General features: G+C 35.1%; 1 protein-coding gene across 8 annotated transcripts in view; it reads right to left on the bottom strand.

Moving 5' to 3' along the window:
- CCSER2 (coiled-coil serine rich protein 2) overlaps positions 1–27430 on the bottom strand; it is a 196388-nt gene that overhangs the window by 8422 nt on the left and 160536 nt on the right. For 7 of the 8 annotated variants that reach the window (XM_047825694.1, XM_047825696.1, XM_047825695.1 and 4 more), the window contains one exon: positions 21656–21745. In XM_047825694.1, the coding sequence (XP_047681650.1) occupies positions 21656–21745 (90 nt within the window). Of the gene's footprint in view, positions 1–5247; positions 5333–21655; positions 21746–27430 lie in introns of all 8 variants that reach the window. The other variant, XM_047825698.1, reaches the window with a different exon arrangement.

Below are 27430 nucleotides of genomic sequence, written 5' to 3'. Positions count from 1 at the left end.
GGGATTCAGAGTTCAGAAAATAAAACTAAACATCATAATAGTACAAGTCCATTGGTGTGACCAGTAAGCATGGTATATTTATCCAGAGTAAGATACTGCAGGCATTATGATACAACAAATATGACTAACAAAACAATCCCACAATCTACAGAGCAGGTTGTTTTAAAAAGCTTATACAGAAAACAGCGATTGCTGGGTTTCTTCATATGGGAAAGTTCCCAGAGAAACTAGTTTATGGGACAGCCTCCTGGACCATGAGTTTGATGCACATTTCTAGTCAATTAACCAAAGACTAAACAGCACTTGAAAATAAATAAACAGCACTTGAAATTAGCTGCAAAAAAGGACAGAGTGCCATATTCTATTTGTTCAGTTTTTACTGAGTTACTCTAGTTACCAATTCACTGAAAAATATTTTATTTTTATGAAAAGTCACTCCCAGAGCTAATTTCTCATTAAAGCACTGAAGCTAACGCTGCACTTACATATAAAATTGATGACAGTCACATGGTAGAGCCAGATTGAGCCATGTTAATGTATACCCTATGAACACGTTTAGCCATTCAACAATATACATCAAGTGTTTCTAGAAAGTGCACACACCCTTTGTTTAAGTAACACCCTTCCAGTAATCTACCTAAGAGAGATGATGATACTGATCTATACACAAGAATAAACTGCACTGTAAGAATATATTTCATAGGGAAAATTGGAAACAACATCAATGCTCAATAATATTAATTAAAATGATTAGTCATTAATTAAATTAATATTAATGAAAATTATAGTATATCCACATAATGTATTATCATGTATCCATTAAAATGATGTTTTCAAGAAATATTTACTATATGAAAAATGTTCATGTAATGATGCTATGTGAAAAAAAGCAAAACCAAAAATAGGGAGGAAAATGAGAATATTATATGTTCTAAGAGAAAGTACTATTTCATACAACTTTTATCTGAATTTTAAATACACACACGTGTGTTGGGTTGTAAATACATAATTTCATTTAGTAAATATATACTGGGTTGTTGATATAAAATGAATTTGTAAGTGTCATTTGTCAAAAAGGTTTGTGAAATATCCTCTGAGGGTTATAAAAGGAAGAAGAGGAGGAGGATATAAGACAATGTAATCATTATTAATGTTATTCTGGGAAGAATATGGTTAGTTATTATACTATAAATTTAGAAATCAGGCAATACTAACACTACATCAAGAAACTGCTGAGCTATGAAGACACATGTATACAAACTTATGTTATTTTTGTTATTTAAAATCAAATTTTGCCTCATCTAAGTTACTGCACATGGAAGGTTAGGTCGATAAGATTTGTAAATTCTTTCAAGCCAAGATATTAAAGAGCTAATTCAACAGTCTTTTTAGGCATGACAATAAATAGACATTATTTCAAAACATACTTCTTGAAAAGTCAAGTATTCCTAAAAGCATATGCTCTGGCAAGAAGTGCTACTTGAGATTACCATTAAGGCTTTTTACTCGCTAAAAGCAATTTTTTAAATTAAATTTTCCTACTATGAGGTGGGTTATTTATCATTTTAATTTTACACAATTGGCAATTAAAAAGACGAAACCAGTATTAGTTAAAATATTTGGACAAAAGCTGAATGAAGTTAAGACAATAAGAAGACCCCTTCTATGTCTAAGTGTAGATATCTTCTACTAACCCAGAGAAAAATTTAATTTGAAATTGGAAGAGAAGCATCATCCAGTTGAGATTAGTAATATACTCAAGAAAAGAAATATAAGTCAAAATTTCCTGAGAAAGAAAATATATATATATGTGTGTGTGTATGTACACACACACACACACACACACACACACACACACACATATATATATATATATACACACACACACACACACACACACCAGGATTTTCTTAGACTTATCCTTAAATTCAGCAAGAACATCCTTGGCCAATGCAGCTCTCTGGAGTCACCAGAGCTAAATATTCCCTGTAAACATTAATTATTTCACTCTCCACATATCCAGAACAGGCTATCTCATTATGCTGGAAGGTCTACTATTCTTAATTAAAAACAAAAAGAAAACCAGATTGTCCTTCCTGAGACTAACAGCCAAGCTTGCCTTGCTTCTGCGTTTAGAAAAAAAGGCAGTTTACTTATATTGATGCTCAAGAGGGCCTTGGAAAGAACTTACTAATGAAAGAGATTATAATAAAGGAGAACTCTCTCAACTATCTACCATCACTTACAGAATTAGTCTCTTCAAAAATCAGCCCTAGGAATCATATACTGACTGACACAGAGACAAACATTATTTCAATAAATATAAGTTTAGTGAAGGAAGGGGGAGATCTATTCCAAACCCTGATAAAAACCACTGTATTCCATACCCTTCTCCTTTTCTGTATTAAAAAAAGAATTTAATATTCTAAAATTTCTAAAAAATTTTTAAATTCTGTATTTTATCATTTATAATTTACATAATTCTATAATTTCATATTCTACAGAAATTCTATACTTTAAAGACATTTAAAATATTCTTAAAATTTTAAATTAGTAATATTTTATTAATAAGCTGCTTTAGGGGCGCCTGGGTGGCGCAGTCGGTTGAGCGTCCGACTTCAGCCAGGTCACGATCTCGCGGTCCGTGAGTTCGAGCCCCACGTCAGGCTCTGGGCTGATGGCTTGGAGCCTGTTTCTGATTCTGTGTCTCCCTCTCTCTCTGCCCCTCCCCCGTTCATGCTCTGTCTCTCTCTGTCCCAAAAATAAATAAAAGCGTTGAAGAAAAAAGAAATTAAAAAAAAAAAATAAGCTGCTTTAGTTTTCAGAGGAAATCCAAAACAGTGTAGTAGTTTAGGACATATTTTTCCTCTAAAGGAACCTTCCCAGCTCAGTAAGAAATATCAAAAAGCCATGAACAAGTCCTCTAATTATTACTTTCCACAAATAGGGTCTTACAAGTCTCAATGATCAAGTTTCAGGGCCAGTTCTCTTAACTATTACCCAAGAAAAAACTCCAATATTGGTGTATTATCCTCTAGGTGGCTACCCAAAACTTTCTTCTTACTAATTTGAAGATGCAGAGAAAGAAGGTTTGATCTAGAAAAGGCAGAAAGACAGAATTTTGATAGTGTTGATAGTGCTGCTTCATAGTCGGAAAATAAAAGGTAGCTTTTGACCCAAGAGGAAAGGAAGAAGCATTTGAAAATGGAGGACTAATAAATGACTCAACAGAGGGACAAGAAAATTCTAAAGCTATACAAGTAAGAAACTAGTGAAATGAGTGTTTCTGAGAAACATGTTTTGAAAACAAATGTAAACCTCTGTTTGCAATACAGAATAATTAACCTTAAATTTCAATTCCGTATTATAGCTAGTTGAAGGGAAGGAGAATGAGGGAGAAAAATGGTGGGAGGAAAGGAGAAGAGCTACAAGGGGTTAAATTCAAGGCAGAAATGTTAATCTGAGATAAATCTGTCAAACCATGCAATTTACTGGCTGCAGGCCTAAAAATATATTATCATGTTATAGTTGCCCTTTGAAATTCAGATTCGTTTACTAGCATTTTAATGTAATTTCTTATGTGCTAGTGGTATCAAAATAGAGGAGAGAGGAAAGGAAAGTACTTAAAGAGAAGAAAAAGGAGGGCTACAGAGGTGGTGGGAGATGGAAAAGGAGGAAGATGAGGAGGAGGAAAAATCCTTTTCTTGGTGCTTCAATTAAACAAATTAACTTGGTAATAAATAATTTGATATAAAAGCCTATTTTTCTACCCTATTTTTCTTTATGCTCATTTTAATTTATATTTATTTATTTTTTTAAGTATGCTCCACGCCAGCACGGAGCCCAAGGGAGGGCTGGAACTCACAACCCTGGGACCAAGAACGAGATCAAGAGTTGCACACTCAACCCACTGAGCCACCCACAAGTTCCAATCCTATTTTTCTTTAAAACAGAAAGCACAGGGGCGCCTGGGTGGTTCAGTCAGTTAAGCTTCCGACTTCGGCTCAGGTCATGATCTCATGGTTCATGGGTTCGAGCCCACATCGGGCTCTGTGCTGACAGCTCAGATCCTGGACCCTGCTTCAGATAATGTGTCTCCCTCTGTCTCTGCCCTTCCCCTGTTCACGCTCTGTCTCTCAAAAGTAAATAAATGTAAAAAAAAATTAAAAAGAAATAAGTAAAATAAAACAGAAAACACAGAAGGGAGGGCGATGTTAATAGCCAAAAAATAAGCTTCAAACCTTGCTTCAAATTCATGCTGATAGCTCATAATTTTCCAAATTCCCATAAATGAATTTTTATTTGAATAAATCACATTTCCTAATTTTAACTGCTTAAAATTTCTCCCTTTTGGACCTTTCATACTTCACATGGATAAAGATAATTTATAAAAAAATTGATGTGAATCAAAAATCAGGGCAAATCCATGGAGAAGGCATAAAAGTGACTGATTGACAATATTAGTATCTCTTTTTCATTAATATTAGCTTTTTTTGGGTGACTTTTCAAAAAAGATAAAATATAACCAACTTACCAGGTGTACTTAAGTACATAATATAACATAAACACTGTTTAGGAAAGCAGATTTAATGTAAACAAAAATTTTCTTAAGTCAATTACTAAATCATTAGAAATGTTAGTAAATCATGCATATTCAAAAGCCATTTTCTTCTGTACTGTAAAGCAATTGGATGAATTATAAAACCATATTAGTTGTTAAAAAAATACCCTTGAAGAATGATTAAAAAGACTTCTTTTAGGTGACAGTGAAATGCAATCAAAGTTTTTTGATTAGGAAATATTTAAAGAAATGTGCAATGGTCTAGTAAAGCCTGCTCCCTCAATAGTATGCATCTGGCCATATCACTGTAGGAACTGTGTACTTTTTTTTTTAACATAACTAGATTAAAAAAATTGTTATTCATATATCTCAAGGTCACTAAAAAAGAAAATACATTAAAGGCAGATGCATGTCAGCAGGTCTGGGTCACTGGCAATAGGTTTAAACAGTATTAGAATGAAATTAACTTCAGGTAGTTTTCCTAAGGCTCTAAGTAGATGTCTATTCACATGCAGTCAAAGGAAGAGTTAATTAAGAGAAGAGAGCCCAGGGAGTGCTGATTTAGCACATGCCTGCAGGTCACTCTGGACAGGAGAGAGGGTGCTGGGGAAGGGATAGGTCATGCAGAAGGGCAATACCATGAAGGGGAAGCCAGAGCAGGATAGGAGTGAGAGACACAGACTCACTCTGTCTGCGGTGCGGCGGAACAGTCCGTGGGATCCCCTGGAAGGAGCCCTGCCAAGGAGAGAAGGAGGGAGCAGAATACCCACCCTGTGCAGAGAGAGATGGGGTGGGGAGGTATAATAAAAAAGGGAACCGAAAAATAGAGAAACCAAAGTCATACTTTAAAAAAAAAAATAACAATAGTGTTAATAAGAAGACAGATTTCATTTTTTTAAATATAGGTAGTTCAAATGATTAAAATACATCATAATAGAAAATTAGGTATTTTTCATATATTAAAAAATTATTTTCCCCTAATATTTATAGTTAACACATAAGAAATAAAAAATATATATTCTTCCTGGTATACATTACATTTATCATTATAGCTTTTTTTACAACAGCAGATTCCAGTCTTTTGCAAAATTTGAAAGCATTTAAAAGGGGAGATACACTTTTAAGTATTAAACACAGAAATTGCATCAATTATATAAATCAGGCAGCAAAAAAAACTATCATACCAAAAATGTTTACTTCTTTTTAAATCATAGGTTTTCAGAAGATTAACAGGTAAAATAAAGAACACTGGTTGAAGATAGCAGAACCAACATAGCATTAAAAAGACTGAGAATGTTTTGAGAGTGAGTACTGTCAAGAATGTGACATACAGGCCACAGGTTAAACATGCATGCTTTTTTTTTTTTAATTTATTTTTTTTAATTTACATTCCAGTTAGTTATCATATAGTGCAACAATGATTTCAGGAGAGGATTCCTTGAAGCCCCTTACCCATTTAGCCCATCCCCCCCTCCCACAACCCCTCCAGCAACCCTCTGTTTGTTCTCCATATTTAAGAGTCTCTTCTGTTTTGTCCCCCTCCCTGTTTTTATATTATTTTTGCTCCCCTTCCCTTATGTTCATCTGTTTTCCATCTTAAAGTCCTCATATAAGTGAAGTCATATGATATTTGTCTTTCTCTGACTAATTTCGCTTAGCATAATACCCTCTAGTTCCATCCACATAGTTACAAATGGCAAGATTTCATTCTTTTTGATTGCCTAGTAATACTCCATTGTGTGTGTGTGTGTGTGTATATATATATATATATATATATATATATATATATATATACACACACACACCATATCTTCTTTATCCATTCATCCATCGATGGACATTTGGGCTCTTTCCGTACTTTGGCTATTGTTGATAGTGCTGCTATAAACATGGGGGTGCATGTGTCCCTTCAAAATAGCATACCTGTATTCCTTGGATAAATACCTAGTAGTGCAATTGCTGGGTTGTAGGGTAGTTCTATTTTTAATTTTTTCAGGAACCTCCATACTGTTTTCTAGAGTGCAGGTATGCTTTTTAAAATGAATAATTTATGGCTTCTTAGATTTACTTAATAACAGATTATCAGAATTGGAATACACCTGCAATGGCATTTACTTCAGTCTCCTCACTTGGGTCATCAAGCAAGAAAAAATTTATTCAATGTCCCACAAATAGGACAAAATTGGGTCTCAGGTCTGTTCCTGGCCTCCTCACCAACTGAAATACATCCACAAATAAAATTATTAAAACACTAACAAATCATCAAGGAAAATGAGCTGTAAATCATTATACCCAGTTCAATTTGCAAAAGAAAGTATGCATAATTTTTAGACCAATTAATTGGACAGAGAAATAATTTATTAGAAGATTACTAACATAGTTTATTGGTGTTTACAGTTTTCATAAACACTAGTCCAAATAAATTTTTTTCCCACTTGTTTATCAATATTTCTTGGCTCAGTTCAATATAATCAGGTATTCCTTTAAATTTAAGAGTAATCGTAGCTACACTGCTCATATAAAACAAAAACAAAATGATCCACTTTCTATGTTAATGAAGAGGAAAAACAGCTCCAAGGAACCACATGGAATTAATGATCTTTAGAATATCCTAGTTAAATAAGATCCTACCTTTTGAAATTATCTTTTCTCCACTAACTTGGCCATAGATGTTTGCAAAAATAGCTTACAAAATATTTAATAGGGTGATGATCCCCAGTGCTCTCCAAAAATATTACCTGATACAATTCTATTTTGCTGTTTCAGAAATGTTTTGGTTCAAAACCTTTACACAAAACAAGTCCTCAACCAAGAAGGGACATGCACTTTTCCTATGAGTATCACCAAGGCCAGCCACTGCTCTGGGTAAAGACACTTTCAGATAGGGATTTTGTACATAAGCTAAACTAGCAGTCAGGGATTCCTTTTCAAAGAAATAAATTCTCTCTGGAATTCTGTGAATATAGTACTAACTGAGAGCCAGGGGAACTGTGCTTTTCTTTGGATCTTCCATAAGTCCTGCAACCTTGAAAAAGTCACTGATTCTTCTGAGCCTCAGTTTCATCATTTGTAAGATGAAAGACTGGAATGTGCTATAGAATGAATTATTTGTGTTCCCCCAAAATTTGATGGTGAGATGTATTTTCCCAGTGTGACGGTATTTGGAGGTAGCGACTTTGGGAGGTGATTAAGGCATGGGGGTGGAACCCTCATGAATGGAATTAGTGCCCTTATTAAAAAAAACAACAGCAGCAGCAACAACAACACAGAAAGCTCCCTAATCCCATCTACCATGAGAAGACATGATGAGATGACTGTCTATTATGAAGGCCCTCACCAGAAACTGAATCTGCCAGTGTCTTTGATCCTCGGCCTCTCAGCCCCCAAATCCATGGGAGATGGATTTCTATTGTTTATAAGCCACCCAATCTATGGTATTCTGTTATAGCTTCCCAAGCAGACTAAGACAGAATAGTTTATCTCTAAGAAACTTCTCACTTTTAGTTCTTATCAGTTACTCACATACCTGTCCTAATCCCTACTCCAGTCATTTTTATCCTTTAATTGTATAATTCTACATATATGGCATTTGAAACAACTTTGTATCAAATGGTCTCTCATGATAATTCATTATTTCTTTGAAATACTTTCAGTGTAAGTATCTGTCATGATACATACAAATCTGACAGGAGTTTTTTGTTTTTTTGTTTTTAATTTTTTAATGTTTCTTTATTTTTTGAGAGAGAGACAGACAGACACAGCATGAGCCAGGGAAAGGCACAGAGAGAGGGAGATACAGAATCCAAAGTAAGCTCCAGGCTCTTAGCTGTTATGACAGTACAGTGCCCCATGAGGGGCTTGATCCATGGACCATGAGATCATGAACAGAGCCCAAGTCAGAAGCTTAACTGACTGAGCCACCCCGGCACCCCAAACCTGGCAGGAGTTTTAAAGGATGTTAAATGTCCTACCTTCTTTACCTGGCACACAGCAGGCTCTTAATAACTGTTTATGGATTTAAACTGCATTAAATGAAGTTACTGTATTTACCTAGAGATGAAGCTATAATATTAGGCCTGAATGCATATTACAAGCACCTAAGAATCTTAGAAATAAAACTGATGACACCCATCTTCACTCACCCAAGAGAAACAAACCATCATCTGTGGGACAGGTTTGAGCATGAGAGGGAAAGAGAGACAACCTTGTGAAATAAACACATAAATAGCTCTGCCTGCTACTGCCAAGGGGCACCCATTTAATAAACTGTTTGAACAGCTGTCATTTGAGTTTATGACTAGAAAGGCAAAAAATATTACTCATTTTACTTATTTCACTTTTCTAGTTTTCCACCTCCATCTGCCCAATTCCTATCCAGCCTTCCAAGCCCATTTCAAACCCATTCTCTAGAAGCTTTTCCGGATTCTACCTAAATTAACTATGATCACTCTTATTTATAAACACCCACATCATTTGGTGGTACTTGTCTCAGGGAATTTTTCCTCTGCTTTTCATTATATTGATTTGAATATTTTTATTATTCTTCTATTTAATATAAGCATCTTGAGAGTAATAATAGCTTTCTTACTTTCCTTGGTGTCAATCATAGCTTCATTAAGAGATGTTCACAGAAAAAGCAAGAGTGGCTATATTAATATCAAATAAAGGAAGATTCAGAGAAAACTTCCAGGCATAAAAAATTACCTTATAAAATGATAAAAGGGTCAATCTACCAAAAAGACATAGTGATCCTAAATGTATATGCGCCAAACTACAGAACTGTGTAACACACGAAACAAAAACTGACAGAACTGAACGGCCAAATCCACAATTACAGCTGGAGAATCTAACACCCCTCTCTTAATAATTGATAACACAACTAGACAATAAAATCAACAGTGATACCGAGGACTCAAGGACATCATCAACAATCAGGATCTAACCAATGTTTATAGAATACTCCATCCAGCAACAGCAAAATATGCATTCTTTTTAAGAGTCCATAGATCACTTACCACCTTTACCAGTCTAGGCGATAAAACAAACCACAACAACTAAAAGAAAAACTGCACAAAAGGTGTTTTAATATAAAGGGGACATTTAAAAAAAAAGTTTACTAATATATTTATTTAGAGAGAAAGAGCATGAAAGTGAGTGGAGGAGGAGCAGAGAGAGAGAGTGAATCTCAAGCAGGCTCCGTGCTATCAGTGCCAGCACAGAACATGTCATGGAGCTCGAACCCATGAACCATGAGATCATGACCTGAGCTGAAATCAAGAGTCAGATGCTTAACTGACTGATCAACCCAGGTGTCCCACACAGAATGTGTGTGTGTTTTAAAGGAATGAAGTTCTTTGTTTTTTAAAGTTTATATACTCATTTTCAGAGAGACAGAGAGAGAGAGACTGAGAGAGAAAAAAATGGAGAAGGGGCAGAAAGAGAGGGAGGAGAGAATCCTAAGCAGGCTCCATGCTCAGCATGGAGCCCAACGTGGGGCTCAATCCCACCACCCTGGGATCGTGACCTGAGCTGAAATCAAGAGTCAGATGCTTAACTGATTGAGCCACCCAGGCGCCTCCAGAATGTGTTTTTGACCACCATGGAATCAAATTAGAAATCCAAAACAGAAAAATGACAGAAAAATTTCCGAACACTTGGTTACTCAACAATTCATGGATTAAATAAATCTCAAAGGAAATTAAACACACATGCGTGCGCACATGCACACACACTGAATACAAAAGAAACACATACTGAAAGTTGTGGAACACAGCTAAAGTAGTGACAGAAAAGAGAAAAAAAAAAACCCACAAACCAACAAGCTGAACTGCACCTTAAGAAACTTGGGGGAAAAAAACCCAAAATAAACCAAAAATGAGTAGAAAGAAGGGGGCGCCTGGGTGGCTCAGTCGGTTAAGCATCCGACTTCAGCTCAGGTCACGATCTCGCGGTCCATGAGTTCGAGCCCCGCGTGGGGCTCTGGGCTAATGGCTCAGAGCCTGGAGCCTGCTTCAGATTCTGTGTTTCCCTCTCTTTCTGCCCCTCCCCCGTTCATGCTCTGTCTCTCTCTGTCTCAAAAATAAATACACGTTAAAAAAAAAAAAAGAAAAAAATGAGTAGAAAGAAGGATACAATGAAGAGCAGAAACTACTGAAACTGAACACAGAAAAACAGAGGTAATCAAAGAGATAAAAAGTTGGTTCTTTGAAAAGTTCAACAAAATTGACAGATCACTGCAAATGATAAAGAATATCAAAGAGAAGACTTAAATTAGCAAAATTAGGAATGAAACAGGGTATCAATACAGATCCTCCAGCCATTAAAAAGACGGCAAGACAATACTATAAACAACTTTATAGTCATAAATTTGACAAAAGAAGATATGGATGAATTCATCAAAACCACCAACTATGAAAACTCATCTGAGTTGAAAGAAATCACTTGAATAGGTCTATAACAATTAAAAAACTCCCCCAGGGGCACCTGGGTGGCTCAGTCAGTTGAGCGTTTGTTCGACTCTTGATCTCACCTTAGGTCATGATCTGACAGCTTGTGATATCGAGCCTGCTTGGGATTCTCTCTCTCCCTCTCTTTCTGCCCCTTCCCAGCTCATGCTCTTTCTCTCTCTCTCTCTCAAAATAAATAATAAATAAACTTAAACCCTGCCCCCCGCAAAAGAAATCTCCAGGCCTAGGTGGTTCACTGGAGAATTCCACCAAGTGTTTAAACAATTAATACCAATTCTACACAATCTCTTCCAGAAAACAGAACTAGAGGAAAAAATACTTTCCCACTCATTTATGAGGCTAGAATTACCCTAAAACAAAGCCAGACAAAGATAGTACACCCCCACCCCAAAACAACAATTACTCCTCACAAATACAAACGTAAACAATCCTTAATACCAGTGAATAATTCAGAAATACATAAAAGAATTATATACCATGACTAAATGGGGTTTAGGTCCACAAGACTGATTCAAAAACAATGAATGCAATCAGTAGGCTAAAGCAAAAAAACAAAACAAAACAAAACAAAACATATGTTCGTATATATTAGTATAGCAAAAGCATTTAGCAAAATCAACACACATTCATGATGAAAACTCTCAACAAACGAAGAATAGAAAGGAAGTTCCTCAACTAGCATCTTTCAAATATCTATAGCTAACATTCATTTAACGGTGAAAGACTGAATGCTTTTCCCCGTAAATCAGGAACATGGCAAGAATGCCCACCTTCATAATTCTTATTCAACTTACTACTGGAAGTTCTAACCAGTGGCATAATGCAAGCAAAGAAAAGATATATAGATCAAAAAGTAAAAACACTGTTCATATTTGCAGATGACAGGATAGTCCATGTAGAAAATCCAGATCTACAGGAAAAACTCCCAGAACTTGTGGGTTTAATAAGTTCATAGGATATAAGATCCATATACAAAAATCAATTGTATTTCTAAATACCAGCAATGAACACATAAAACTTAAATTTAAAAGACAATGCCATTTACAATAACTCAAATTGATGAAATACATAATAAATCTAAGCATATGAAGAACTTGTATTCTAAAAACTAGAAAATGTTGGTTAAAGAAATAAAAAATGATTTAAATTAATGGAGAGCTATACCTTATTCATGGATGGGAAGAATCAACATATATTAAAGATGTTAACTCTAAAATTATATTTAAGTATAACACATTTTCTGTCAAAATCCTGGCAAGAATTTTTGTAGATAAACACATGCTAATTCTAAAATTATGTGGAAAAGCAAATAAATTAGAATATATAAATGATTATGAAAAAGAAAAAGTAGGAGGAATCACTCAAGACTTTTTATATAGTTACAGCAATCAAAACAGTGAGGTATTGGTGGAGGGGTAGATACATAGATAAATGGAACAGAGAAATCAGAAGCAGATCCCCACAAGTATATAGTTGACGGATTTTTGACAAAAACACAAAAGTAATTCAACAGAGAAAGGGTTGTATGCATGTATGTACGTATGTATGTATGAATGTACTTATTTATTTTAGGTAGGCTTCATACCCAGTGCAGAGCTCAATGCAAGTTCAAACTCAGGACCCCAAGATCAAGACTTGAGCTGAGATCAAGAGTTGGATGCTTAACTGACTGAGCCACCCAGGTGCCCCATAGAAAGTATAGTCTTTTTTAATAAATGGTGCAAAGCAACTGGATACTGGAAGGAAAATAATGAACCTTGACCTAAACCTCATATCTTACATAAAAATTAAGTCAAGATGGATCACAGATTCAAATGCAGAATGTAGAAGTATAAACATCTTCGATGGAAACAAACTTTTCAACGTCTTGGCCTTGGTGAAACATTTAGGCATAACACAAAAAGCACAATCCATGAAAGACAAAAAATATTCATAAATTGGACTTCATCAAAATTAAGATATTTTACTCTTGAATTACTCTGTGAGGAAGATTTCCCCAATAAGGGGAAAATTCTTGCAAACCACATACTTTACTCTTATGTAAGGACATGGATAATATATCAAGAACTCTCAAAATTCAACATTAAAAAAATTAAAAATCGAGTTACAAGATGGGAAGACATGAAGATGTATTTCAAGAAGAAAATGGCAAGTTAAATACACAAAAGACATTAGCGCCATTAGCCATTATGGAAACAGAAATTAAAACCACACTGATATATCACTAGACACTTAGCAGAATGGCTAAAATTAAAAAAATAACACTGCTAAATACTAATAAAGATGTAGAGAAACCAGGGGCACCTGGGAGGCTGACAGTTAAGTGTCTGACTCTTGATTTTGGCTCAGGTCATGATCCCACAGTTTCGTGAGTTCAAGCCCCATGTTGGGCTCTGCACAGACAGTGCAGAGCCTGCTTGGGATTCTCTCTCTTCCTTTCTCTGCCCCTCCCCCACTCGTACTGTCTCTCTCTCAAAAATAGATAAATTTAAAAAAATATGCAGAGAAACTGTATCTCTCATACAATGTTGATGAGAATCTGTTCCAGCAGTTGTTCTGATAAGCAGTTTGGGAGTTTCTTTGAGAACTTAATACAGAATTACCATATGACCCAGAATGCACACTCTGGGCATTTATCCCAGAGAAATGAAAATTTCCTCTACACAAATACTCGCAGCAGCTTTATTTGTAATAGCCCAAAACTGGAAATGATCAAGATGTCTTTCAATAGATAAAGTGGTTAAACAAACTATAGAACATCCATATCATGGAATACTACTTGGCAATAAAAAGGAGCAAATTACTGATAGACACAACTTCTTGGATGAATTTCCTTATGCTGAGTGAAAAAAGTCAATCTCAGGGTGCCTGGGTGGCTCAGCTGGTTGAGCGTCTGACTTTGGCTGAATTCATGATCTTCATGGGTTCAAGCCCCGCATCAGGCTCTGTGCTGACAGCTCAGAGCCTGAAGTCTGCTTTGAATTCTGTGTTTCCCCCTTTCTCTGCCCCTCCCCTACTCGTGCTCTGTCTCTCAAAAAATAAAATAATATTTTAGAAAATTTTTTAAAAAGCCAATCTCAAAAGGTCACACACTATATAATATCACTTACATAAAATTCTTGAAATCACCAAATTAAAGGTATGGAAAAACAGATAGTGGCTGCCAGGAGTTAGGAATGGTAGAGGAAGGGAATGGTCCTGACTCTTAAAAGGTAGCACACAAGGCAAAACTTCATAGTGGCACAATAATTCTGTATCTTAAATATGGTGGTTGTTGCTGGAATCTAAGCAGTAATAAAATGGCATAGAACTACAAAAATACTAATGTCAGTTTCCTGGGTTTGATATTGTATTGTAACTACATAAAGTGTAACCATTGTGGGATAATGGGTGAACCATACAAGGGATCTTTCTGTACTATTTTTGTAACTTTTTATAATCTGTGAGTATTTAAAATAAAAAGTAAAAAAAAAGAGAAGAATGAAACCATAATGCACTTTAGAGTAATACAGAGGAAAACTATTTAAAATGCTGATTACATTGGTAGGGAGAGAAAGAAAACATGTTTAAAGATATTCTCATCTCTATAAAGGTAATTTCCCTGAGTATGAAAATAAGAAAGACTATGTACTCCTTTTAACAGTAAACAACTGAATTAGCTATAAAATAAATACACGACTAACTAAACCTTGAGATCAGGCAACTTCAGAAACAACAGATATCTGAGCAACACTAAGCAGCAGCACTAAGAGTAGGCACTGGCTCCCCATGATTCTATATCTATTAGTAGTGTTTCCACAACAAAAGAGAACTTGTAGAGAAGAACCTAACTTAGAAACTTAGAAGATTTAGGATTTATAAGATGTAAGGAAAGGGTGAGAGACCTGATCTTCAGCAAAAAGACAGCAGAAGCAAAGCAAGTTCCCAAATGCATGGAGCTGTTCCAGCAGTGAGTGCTGGAACACACTACACTCCTGAACTGAAGTCTGCCGTTAGTCATGGAAATTGTATGATGGAGTTGAAAGCCAGAAGGTCTAGTCCCCAAATCTGGAACACATGTCCACTATCCTCTGGTCCAGGAAGAAGAGCCTCATTCTCCTGTCCTCTCAGGTGTCCTTTGCTATCTGCTCATGAATATCATAAACTAAGAATCAGGCAATGTCTTTGATTTAGCATCCAAAACCCTTAGCACACTGGGACTGAAATATAGAACAAACTAATCAAAGTTCACTGAATGAATGAATAAATGGCTCTATGGTTTAAAAGCTGAAGGAATGTACTATTTATTTATTTATTTATTTATTTATTTGGTCAATTCCTGCTACTTAGTTCAGGTTTAAAGCCTAATCCAATGACCTCCACACAGAACTGAATTATGGCTGGTCTGAAAGGAAATGTACTCTAAATGCAAAATACCCCCCAAATGTCAAAGACTTAGTACCAGTAAAAAATAAAAAATCAGAATGTAAAATATCTCAATATCTTCTTTATATTGCTTTCATGCTCAAATAGTACTCTTGGGTTAATAAAATGTTTTATTAAAATTAATTCCACAGGGGGCCTGGGTGGCTCAGTTGGTTAGGTGTATGACTCTGGATATCAGCTCAGGTCATGATCTCACAGTTTTGTGAGATTGAACCCCGCATTGATAGCGTCCCTGTGGCAGTGTGGAGTCTGCTTGAGATTGTCTCTCTCTCCTCTCTCTGCCCTTCCCCTCACGCCTCTCATGTGTGTGCTCTCTCTCTCTCTCAAAATAAATAAATAAACTTAAAAAAATTAAATCTGCTTGTTCCGTTTTCACTCTAATTTGGATACTAGGACATTTACAAATGTGGGTCACAGTATATTTCTACTGGGGCACTAATCTAGAAGGCAGCAAGTGCCTAATTCTGTCTTAGTTGATGCCATGAAGTCATGAAGTTCCCTAAGCTCTAACCAAGAAAGTACCTTTTGCTCATCGAAATCTACTTTAAATCTTCTGATGACTTTTAAGACGAAATGGTAGATATGAGATGCTTTCTGCTAGAGAAACCACAATGGTTGTGTATAAAAACTAAGAGCAGTAGGTATGCATATGAATATATTCAATCCAAAGGGAAAAATAAAATCTACTTATAGAAAAACATGCCTGGGATATCTGACAAATAGTTTAATAATATGCATGATATTCTAATTACACTTTAAAATTGGTGGGACATAAAAAAAACAGAAACAAAAACAAAATAAGGAAAAAAAAACCCTGAAAAACAGAAGTGTCTGAACTCAGGGTTTTAGAGGCAACTTCATTTTTCTCAAGATAAAGCCTACTGAGACCAAGTCTTCACATAAAAACATTTGTGTGAGGGCCGCATGAGTGGCTCAGTTGGTTGGACGTCCGACTCTTGATTTTGGCTCAGATCATGATCTCACCGTTGGTGAGATTGAGCCCCATGTCTAGCTCACTGACAGCACGAAGCCTGCTTGGGATCCTCTCCTCACCCTCCGTCCCTTCCTTTGCTCTCTCTCTCTCTCCTCAAATAAATAGATAAACTTAAAAAACAGAACCATTTGTGTGAACTCTGTGTGGGATAAGGCAAGGAACTGTGAGCCAATTCTGTCAGAACACTTGTAGCTCTCCCTTCAAACAGCTTTTTCTTAATGCAGAGGTGAGAACACACAAGACTTTCCACCTGAAGTTAAGAGTGTGGGGGATTTTTATCTTAGCAATGAGGAGATAAAACTTTTCCTGATATATGATTAGTTTGCTTATTTCTCCCTCTTCTGGGAGAGCTTAGGAAACTTCCTTAGGAAACTTACTGGCTCCCAAAGGATTTGTAGCACTTGGCACTGCAACAGTGAGCTTTCCTAGTAGATAAAGCTTTATCAGTAAAGATTTGTGTCCATACACTCAAGTCCCCCCTATGCTCTTAATCTACATCTCTAGCTAATTTCTCCTGATTAATTTCATCTGAAAGACTGATTTGATCAAGATGCTTTTTTTTTTGTTTTTTGAGACAGAGAGAGAGAGACAGAGAGACAGAGAGACAGAAGGAGAAAGGGGCAGAGAAGACCAAAGAGAGAGAATCTTCAGCAGGCTCCACATTCAGTGTGGAGCCTAATGTGGGGCTCGATCCCATGATGCTGGGATCAGATGCTAAGCTGACTAAGCCACCCAGATGCCCTGATCATTTGCTTCGAGAAACCTAATAGGATCATCCATTTCTCACTAATTGTTATCATTAAATTTCTAAGAGCAAAGTCTCTTTATGTCCTGCCTACACCCTTGATGTACAAGTCAGTAAATTAAAATTCTGTATCACACAAATGAAATGGATCCCAGTAGTAGAAAACTTTGGTGGTATCATTTGTTTTTTTAACTATAGTATAGGTAAACTTTGCTTCTATCAGTGGATACTTTAAACAAAGTTTTAAAACTTCCTTTTATAATTCTGGCATTTGGTACTCGAGGGCACAGATTTAGATACCCTTAAATTTACAACTAGATAAGTCACTCAGTTGCTAAGATAGTCATATTTAATTTGTTCTTAGCCTTGAAAAACAATTCTATTTTTCAGTTAATGGTTTCAGATGTGTCCATGAAAGTTATAGTGTAACTGTTTAAAAATCAGTGTAAAGATACACATAATAGAATTCTTATTGTGTTGCCATAAATACATGCAGCTAGAATGTGATGTCTCAGCTATACAGGTGGCTCCTGTTAGCATTTGGGTCACTGGAACACAGGCCATATTCAACGGTCAATATCTAAAAATGACTCACATTAACAATTTAAAAATAGTTATATGATCACATTGTAATTATTTAAAAATTTTTTTAATGTTTATTTATTTTTGAGACAGAGAGAGAGACAGCATGAATGGGGGAGGGTCAGAGAGAGGGAGACACAGAATCTGAAACAGGCTCCAGGCTCTGAGCTGTCAGCCCAGAGCCTGACGCGGGGCTCGAACTCACGGACCGCGAGATCATGACCTGAGCCGAAGTCAGACGCTCAACCGAATGAGCCACCCAGGCGCCTCTAATTATTTGTTTAAACACCAAAGTATATGTATATTTCACTTAAAATACTTCTAGTGGCATACGTTATATATAAGCAATTAGTGAATATAAATAAATAAAAGAACTCTACAAAGAAACAAATCCTTTAATTCCCTTCAGAAATATATAGGAGTAATAATATAACACTTACCCAATTGGGAGAAAATGGCATACCAAAGTATAAAATCAGGTCATTATTCTCACGTAAAAATTAACTAATAATTATGCTGCCCACTCCCAAATCAGGAAGGCATAGCGTAAAAGAAAAAGGACTTAGGAGAGTGTCCTCTTAAGACAAACCTTTAGGTTGTAATGTTCCTTTCATTTAATTTTTCATCTTCTCTCCCAAGCAAGAAAAAAAAAGGGAGGGAGTGGAGTTCTCTAATAGTTACATATATCACGCTGCTAGGAACTAGACAAACTACTTTTCCTTTGAAAATTATAAACGGTTGACACGACTTTTGTGATGGGTCTGTGATAAAGATCTCCAATTTTATCTTTTCTATTTTGTAAATAGTTATGATAGGAACAACCCAAGATAATGCTATTCATAAGAATATACTTGTATACAATAATGTCCTACTATCTTTAAAAATAAACTTTTGTCAAGTTTAGGGATTTAAAATTAATCTTGGTTTCTAACATAATCACTATTTTACTAGTATTTCTAGTCTTCAACTACTTTTGTGTAAGTGATTAAATACCTTCCACATTGTTGTTCTTTCCACATTACCCGTTTCACCACTTTATCTGGGTATTTTGTCCCTCAGATGAGAATATTTCAGCAAAAGCAGACTTATCCGCTCTCCTTTGAAGGTACCATCTTCTGGTACAGCTCATTCTTATCTCTTTTTCCCTCTTTCTTCCCCTCCCTATTTCTAAAATCCATCTTCTTTATTTTCTTTCATTTCTTCCCAAAGTGTCTATTTCTTTTCATGTTTCTTTCCACTTCATAAATGGCTGTATTATACACAGTATCTCTCTCTTCTCTACCATCCTTCTCTGCTTTCTACTACAACCAGATTTCTTCCTCTGATACCAGGAAATGTTCAGAGGACATGCTTACATATCCCGCACAAATCTCCGAAGTAGATTCTGCTTCAGATCCTCAACTAACTCAGACAGTGTCAAGAAGCATATTCAAATTTCCCAAGATATTCACAGAATGGTGAAGAACCAAGGACTCAGACTATAACTTGCAATCTTCCATAAGCTTAGCCAGATCAAAAAAATGTTACCTTGGAGATTTTTAAATATAACATGTTTTGATACCCCCAAATCACTACCTAACAAACTCATTGTTGCCAAAGAAGAATCCCATTGTACCTCCCCATCATCAACATCTTGTTTAAATATGTTGGGTTCCTTCTAAAAAAAGAACACGTAGAATCAAGTGTAACTTTTAGAAGAGAGAAGAAAATCTTTATTATTATAATAAATGGTTTCTAAAAGAATTTATTTCAAATGAATCCTAAGTCCAAAAGGAAAAGAAAAATCAGAGAACAAATACAATATTTAATGTTAATAACTAATAATTATTATTTAACTAAGTAAATAAATATATGTAACTACGTATTTAACTAAATACTACTCAGTAAAATTACTTTTCCAGTAATTCCTGGATAAAATTTTGAATTCTATTTTCAAATGGGCTTTAACACCAACTTCAACTATTTCCTTAAAATAAATAAAACTGTGTTGTAGCCAAAATCATGTACTTAACTACTGCCTAAATGTATCTTCCTACCTCATCACCTTTACTTGTACTGTTCCTTTTGTCAAGGATATTTCTCCCATTCAATCTGCAAAACCTCTCTCAATCCTTCAAGGCCTTTGGGGGAAGGAACCTTGAACTAGCAGTCGGTAGCTTAAAGTTAGAGTAGTATCTCAGCCACCATTTAATTATGGAAACTTTAATATGTGATTTAATCTCCCTGATTTTTGTTAACTAGATAACTATAAGACAAAAGTGTTAAGCCAGGTGATTCCTATAATAACAGATGACAAGGAAGCCTAAGTTTGTTAGGAGTGCTATGCTAGAAAACTGACCTTCATTTCACCCAAAATTACAGTATAACTAACTCAGCAATGTCTTGGGACTGTTTTGCACCATTTACTTTTGTCTGATTAATAGCCAGTTTTCAGAACAGTAAGGTCAAAAAAGACAGAGGTTGTATAAAGACTCCCATGAGGATGAGAAAATGGAACTTCTTACACTTATTGAAATCACCAAACTTCTTAGTAACAGTGTCAGCAAGCACAAATATCTGTGAGGAAACTGGAGAAACCTGGAAAGCCCAAATCTCCATCTAGAAGCAAGAGGCATAATCTTATTTTCCAATTTCTTCCATCAGGTAAGGTTCCACACCCTTTGACGTTAAAGAAATATGATATCATCTCTGCCTACTGGCATCTTTTACTTTCTATGATTTCCACTACAACCTTGGCCTTCTTCACCAAGCTCCTTGATTCTTCCAACTGGTCTTTCCCAATCTTTGGAACCTTACAGAACTCACTACACTTTATATCATATCACCAGTTCCTTTAATAAGCACTTGCTAATGGAGGAAGGAATCCTTATTTGTCTGTGTATTTCTTTCCCCAATTCCCTACTTCTACTGCAAGAGCCTAATAACTGAGATAAGAGAGGCTCACATTTTTGTTGAATAAACTAATTATTAGCATCATACCTTATATACAGCACACACACAAAATTACTCGTTAGATGAAATGGAAAAAAGCATCTTGTAAGCTTTAAAGCCATAGCTAAACTTTAAAAATTGGACTATTGATCATATTAACCACTATGGTTCCTTGTTCATTTGTTAATAGGATTCCACTGCTAAAGTAAGGCAAAAGAAGCGTCAAAGGTGGCTTTCTAAGGCATTCCCTTAACAAAAAAATATTTATTAGCTGGCACCCTACAACAGGATCATGATGACTAGATGGCCATGTGATGATTCTCTGGCACAGGCATACCCTGAACTGAGTTTTAGAACTCAGATTAAATTATGGTCAGTATATTTTAGACTAAATATATTTTGAAAAACAAGAAGCACGGAACACGTGGTTACTTTCTACTGTTCAGAAGAAACCATTCCCTAACTATGCCTACAAATCTGCATCTTAATAAATTTATACTTCTTAATAACCTCAACATTTAAGTAATTATAATGATAGAATATATTTTAAAAGTTTCAACAACAAAATAAAATGCTACATCATATATTTTCAAAGAGCTATATGCTGCTAAAGAGGGAAGATTACATTTTTTGGATTTCTATTTCTTTTAGGGCATGAGGAAACACTACTCTCATAAATACATGCAATAAGGAGACTAGACACTCAAATAAAATGGGCTATAGTGTGAAGAATGGAAAAGCAATTAAATGCACATTCATTATATAAGACACACAGAGAAGCTTTAGAAAGCACATAAACACCTAAGAGACAAGAAAACTCAACTTACCTAAAAAAAAAAAAAAATACAGCCATGGCAGATTCAAAATTATTAGATTAGAGTAAAAAAGAGTGGAACAAACATCAAAAGAATAAATGACATGAGAAGAGGTTAAGGGCATATGTTACTTACAGGAATTCTTCTCCAGGGTGTTTGAGTATATTTTTCAGCATATGTGCATTTTTCCTCTTTAAATTTTTGGTGGCAGTTACACCGAGTTGCCTGAATAAAACCACAAATTTTTATACTAGTATAACTCTCTACATACATATACATACAAAGTATAGGCTCACTTAAAGGGTAAAAGACCAGTACCACAAAAAAAGGGGCAAACATCCACATCTATTCAGAAGTTTCCCAACTTATTCAGAGACTGGGTTCTACAGTTAGTCAGTAAAGCTAAAATTCTGAATAGTAAAAATTAACCTTGGGAACCTCTTACATTATCCATAAACACATTATCTATGATGTTATGTATATAAACATAGTACTATGTATATAAATGTATAATATACAGCAATATACAGTTCATAAAGAATACAATTGCAAAATCTAATTTATTTCTCTAAACTACAATGGTACTATTAGTCACCACCAGTTTCTTAAATTCATTTTTGATACAACTCTGCTAGATACTAAATACCACCAGTCCACAAGTAAGGTTACACATTCATATGTGTAGTGCTTTTTTAAGCCTCCTTAATAATGTGTTAACCTTATTGGACTAAACAATTTGAAGGATCTCTGCCTTTTGTCAAGATCCATCTGACCATTTCAGTTCACAAATGAATTCTCTACATATGATTCTACTCACAGCATACTCATTTAGTCATTTATACAACACAAAGCAATGTACCTATTGTATAAACTTTGGTCTCTCAAATAAATAAATACTGAATTTTTAAAAAGAATGAAAAAACTGATAATAAGAGTTTATCCCTAGTGTGAAGTTGGACTATGCCCATATTATTTATTAAACAACACCACTGGAGGTAAACATATTATCTTGTAGGAAAATCTACATAGTAAATTCTTGATTACTGCATCAAGTTAAAATTATGTGCCTACTTTAAAAATATTTTAAATATTTTGTAATTTTTCTTAATTGTAGTCAGATCATTCCATTTTTCATATATAAAACAAGATCTAATTGCAAGCAAAAATCTCTATAGTAAAGACATTTTTCCATTCCTAAGAAATGGGATAGTCACAGAAATAAAATTCAATATATAAGCAGGCAACTTAAGAGTCTTGTGGAATGCACTGTAATAGGATGTAACTTTTAATATATATGGGAGGCATGTAAAGAAAAGATAAAGCATTTATTTTAATGCAAGCACATTATGTATAATCTATCCTGATTAGTGCAATTCCAGAAGTAATTTTCTTTTTGTAGTCTATGTGCTATCATATTAACAATAGTATTTGGCAAATGTTTGAATTTTCCAATAATATTCAGAATTATTTGTGACGCTTCAATAGATCTAAAACAACTACCCAAAGCATTTCCTGTCCATGTGCTCATGTTCTATGTAGTCCCATATTTCAGGAAAGTACATCCTATCTTTTGACCCAACCCAATGATAGATTTTGATTAGTTTGAACCAATCAGATTAATCCCATTCCACTATGCTTAGGAGGGACAAAGAACCCAAATGTAGCCAATACAATGTGAGAAAAGTCTGCGTTATTTCTGGGAAAGTGCTCTTGATTTTTAAAATAGACATGCAAAAAAAAAAAAAAAACCCCACAAAAAAACCCCCAGGCCCTTTTCCTACTTTTGGGAACTAATATGCAAGTATGTGACATATAGAACTAAAGAAGACATCTTGTAACCATCAAAGGTCAGCTAAAAGGATTCCAGAAAAGCCAACTGAGAACTTCACTGTTACCCAAATGACCATTTAAGTAACCATGAAAATTGGTGGGATCTGTATTATTTTGTTACTTGACTTTACAAATGTTCTAATCTTTAAGTTACTTTTAATTTAGGGATTTTTACTTGGAACTTATCACATCATAAGAAATGCACTGATTTACAAGCTGGGTGATCTGGGACAAGTCATTAAATAAGAGTTAATATTTATCATGCATCCATGGTCCAGGTTATAGCATTAGGTAGTTTACATAATATAGTTCTTTAAATTATCATAATCTTATATGGCATTATTTTTATTATCCTCATGTATAGAAGAGGCTTAGGAGAAATTAAGTAACTTCCCCAAGAGAACATTGCCATTAAGTTTCAGAACAAGGATTTGAACCCAGGTCTATCCAGCTTTTCACAGCTGATCATAGTTTTTTAAATATATGATCTAGTCATATATAAGTGTTAGTCTGCTTAAGCTGAGTTCTACTTTCTATGACTCTATAAAGAAAATTCCACACGATTATTCTGAGGGTTCACTGAGAAAATGTATCTAAATTAACTATTACTTAACTAGTGTAGTGAGGGAAAATTAAAGGGCATTCTTAGCATTTTAAATAAGGTTTAAATTGTTGAGCATCTATACTTTCCAGTTAAATTCTTGAAGCATTGCAATTTGATTTTACAACTGGACATTTCGCACAAAATATGAATTCTACGTTTTATGCTGTCACTTTACTTTTCTGAAACTCTAAATACAAACACAGGTTAGGGGTGACTGCATATATTTTTTTTAAAAGATAAGATGCATTGAAGTTCGAACTAGAAAGGGACTTTGAAATCGCCCAGAAAACCCTTCACATTTTTTCCCTTAAATTCCAGTGTTGTTAACATACAATGCTATGTTAGTTTCAGCTGTATAACACAGACCATACACCAATTCCATACATTACTGTGTTCATCAAGTGCACTCCTAATCCTCTACACCTATTTCACCCATTCCCCTACCCACCTCCCCTCTGGTAATCTGTTCTTTCTAGTTAAGAGTTTGCTTTTGGTTTATTTTTTTCTCCATTGGTTCATTTGTTTTGTTTCTTAAATTCCACATATGAATGAAATCCTTTGGTATTTGTCTTTCTCTAACTGGCTTATTTCACTTAGCATTATATTCTCTATGTCCATTAATGTTGTTGCAAATGGCAAGATTTCATTCTTTTTATATGGTTGAAAAATATTCCATTACATACACACACATTCATATATATGAATCACATCTTCTTTATCCATTCTTCTATCAATGGACACTTGGGCTGCTTCCATAGTTTGGCTATTATAAACGATGCATAAATAAACATGGGGTGCATGTATCCCTTCAAAGTAGTGGTTTTGTACTCTTTGAGTAAATACCCAGTAGTGCATTTAATGGATTGTAGGGTGCTTCTATTTTTAACTTTTTGAGGAACCTACATATTGTCTTCCACAGTGGCTGCACCAGTTTGGATTCCCACCAACAGTGTACAAGGGTTCCTTTTTCTTTTTTTTTTTTTTAAATTTTTTTTTCAACGTTTATTTATTTTTGGGACAGAGAGAGACAGAGCATGAACGGGGGAGGGGCAGAGAGAGAGGAAGACACAGAATCGGAAACAGGCTCCAGGCTCTGAGCCATCAGCCCAGAGCCTGACGTGGGGCTCGAACTCACGGACCTCGAGATCGTGACCTGGCTGAAGTCGGATGCTTAACCGACTGCGCCACCCAGGCGCCCCAAGGGTTCCTTTTTCTACACATCCTTGCCAACACTGGTTATTTCTTGAATTTTTGATTTTAGCTATTCTGACACGTGTGAGGTAATAGAGCAGTGAAGTTGTGATTTGCATTTCCCTGATGATAAATGATAGGGAGTGTTGTATCATGTGTCTGTTGGCCATCTGCAGATCTTCTTTGAAGAAATGTCTGTTCATGTCTCCTGCCCATTTAATTGGATTATCCTTTTGGTATTGGGCTGTATAAGTTCTTTATATATTTTGGATATTGTTTCTTGAATATGTCATGTGCAAATATCTTCTCCAATTCAGCAGGTTGTCATTTAGTTTTGTTGGTTGTTTCCTTTGCTGTGCAGAAGATTTTTATCTTTATGTAGTCCCAATAGTTTATTTTTGCTTTTGTTTCCCATGCCTCAGGAGACATATCTAGAAAAATGTTGCAAGGACCAAAGTCAGAGACATTACTGACTGTGCTCTTCTAGGATCTTTATAGTTTCAGGTCTCACATCTAGGTCTTTAATCCATCTTGAGTTTATTTTTGTGTGTAGAGTGATAAAGTCATCCAGTTTCCTTCTTCTGCATGTAGCAGTTTAGTTCTCCCAACACCATTTGATGAAGAGACTACCTTTTTCCCATTGTGAATTCCTGCTTCCTTTGTTGATCAACTGACCGTATCATTGTGGGTTTATTTCTGGGCTTCTCATTCCATTCCATTGATCTGTGTGTTTATTTGTGCCAGGGCCATACTGTTTTTGATTACTACAGCTTGCAATACAACCTGAAGTCTAAAATACCTTCAGTTTTGTTTCTAAGATTGCTTTGGCTATTTGGGATCTTTTGTGGTTCCACACAAATTTTAGGATTGCTTGTTCTAGTTCTGTGAAAAATGCTGTTGGTATGTTGTTAGCAATTGGATTAAATCTTTGGATTCCTTTGGGTAGTATAGATATCTTGACATTATTTGTTCTTTCAATCAGTGAGTATGGAATGTCTTTTCATTTCTTTGCGTCGTATTCAATTTCTTTCATCCTTGTTTTATGGTTTTCAGAATATTAAGAATTTCACCTCTTTGGATAAGTTTATTCCTAGCTATTTTATTTTTGGTGCAATGGCAAATTGGATTGTTTTATTAATTTCTTATTCTGCTGCTTCATTATTAGTACATAGAAATGCAACAGATTTCTGTACATTGTTTTTATATCCTGCAACTTTACTGAATTCATTTATCAGCTTTAGTACTTTTTTGGTGGAGTTTTTTGGCTTCTCTATAGAGTATCATGTCATCTGCAAATAGTGGAAGTTTTACTTCTTCCTTAACCAATATGGATGTCTTTTATTTCTTTTTGTCTGATTGCTGTTGCTAGGATTTCCAGTACTATGTTGAATAAAAGTGGTGAGAGTAGACATCCTTGTCTTACTCCTGACCTTAGAGGGAAAGCTCTGTTTTTCCCCACTGAGTATGATGCTAGCTGTGGGTTTTTCATATGTGGCCTTTATTATGTTGAGGTATGTTCCCTCTAAACCTGCCTTGTTGGCGGTTTTTATCATGAATGATGTTGTACTTTATTGAATGCTTTTTCTGAACTTATTGAAATGATCATATCATTCTTATCCTTTCTCTTATTGATGTGATGTATCATGTTGATTGATTTGCAAATACTGAACCATCCTTGCATCCCAGCAATAAATCCCACTTGATAATGATGATGGTTTTAATGTACTGTTGGATTTGATTTGCTAATATTTTGTTGAGGATCTCTGCATCTATCTTCATCAGAGATATATTGGCCTATAGTTCTTTTTGTGATATCTTTATCTGATTTTGTTTGTTGGGAGTTTTTTGATTACTGATACAATTTTCATTGCTGGTAATCACTTTGTTCAAATTTCCTATCTCTTCCCTGCTTCAGTTTTGGGAGGTGATATGTTTTTAGGAATTTACTAATTTCTCTAGGTTGTCCAATTTGTTGGCATATAGTTTTTCAAAATATTCTCTTAAAATTGAGTTTCTGTACTGTTGGTTGTTATTTCTCCTCTTTCACTTGTGACTTTGAGTCCTCTTTTTATTTTTTTTTAAATGAGCCTGGATCAGAGGTTTATCAATTTTGGTGATCTTTTCAAAGAGCCAGCCCCTGGTGTAACTGATCTGTTATATTATTTTTTAAGTTTCTATATTATTTATATCTGCTCTAATCTTTATTATTTCCTTCCTTCTGCTGGTTTGGGGTTTTGTTTGTTATTTTCCTAGCTCCTTTAGATGTAAGGTTAGGTTATTTATTT

Source organism: Prionailurus viverrinus, chromosome D2 (genome assembly GCF_022837055.1).
Source record: "Prionailurus viverrinus isolate Anna chromosome D2, UM_Priviv_1.0, whole genome shotgun sequence".
Lineage (NCBI taxonomy): Eukaryota > Metazoa > Chordata > Mammalia > Carnivora > Felidae > Prionailurus > Prionailurus viverrinus.
Note: the sequence above shows the minus strand (reverse complement) of the source record. Positions and strands in the feature narration are given on the sequence as shown.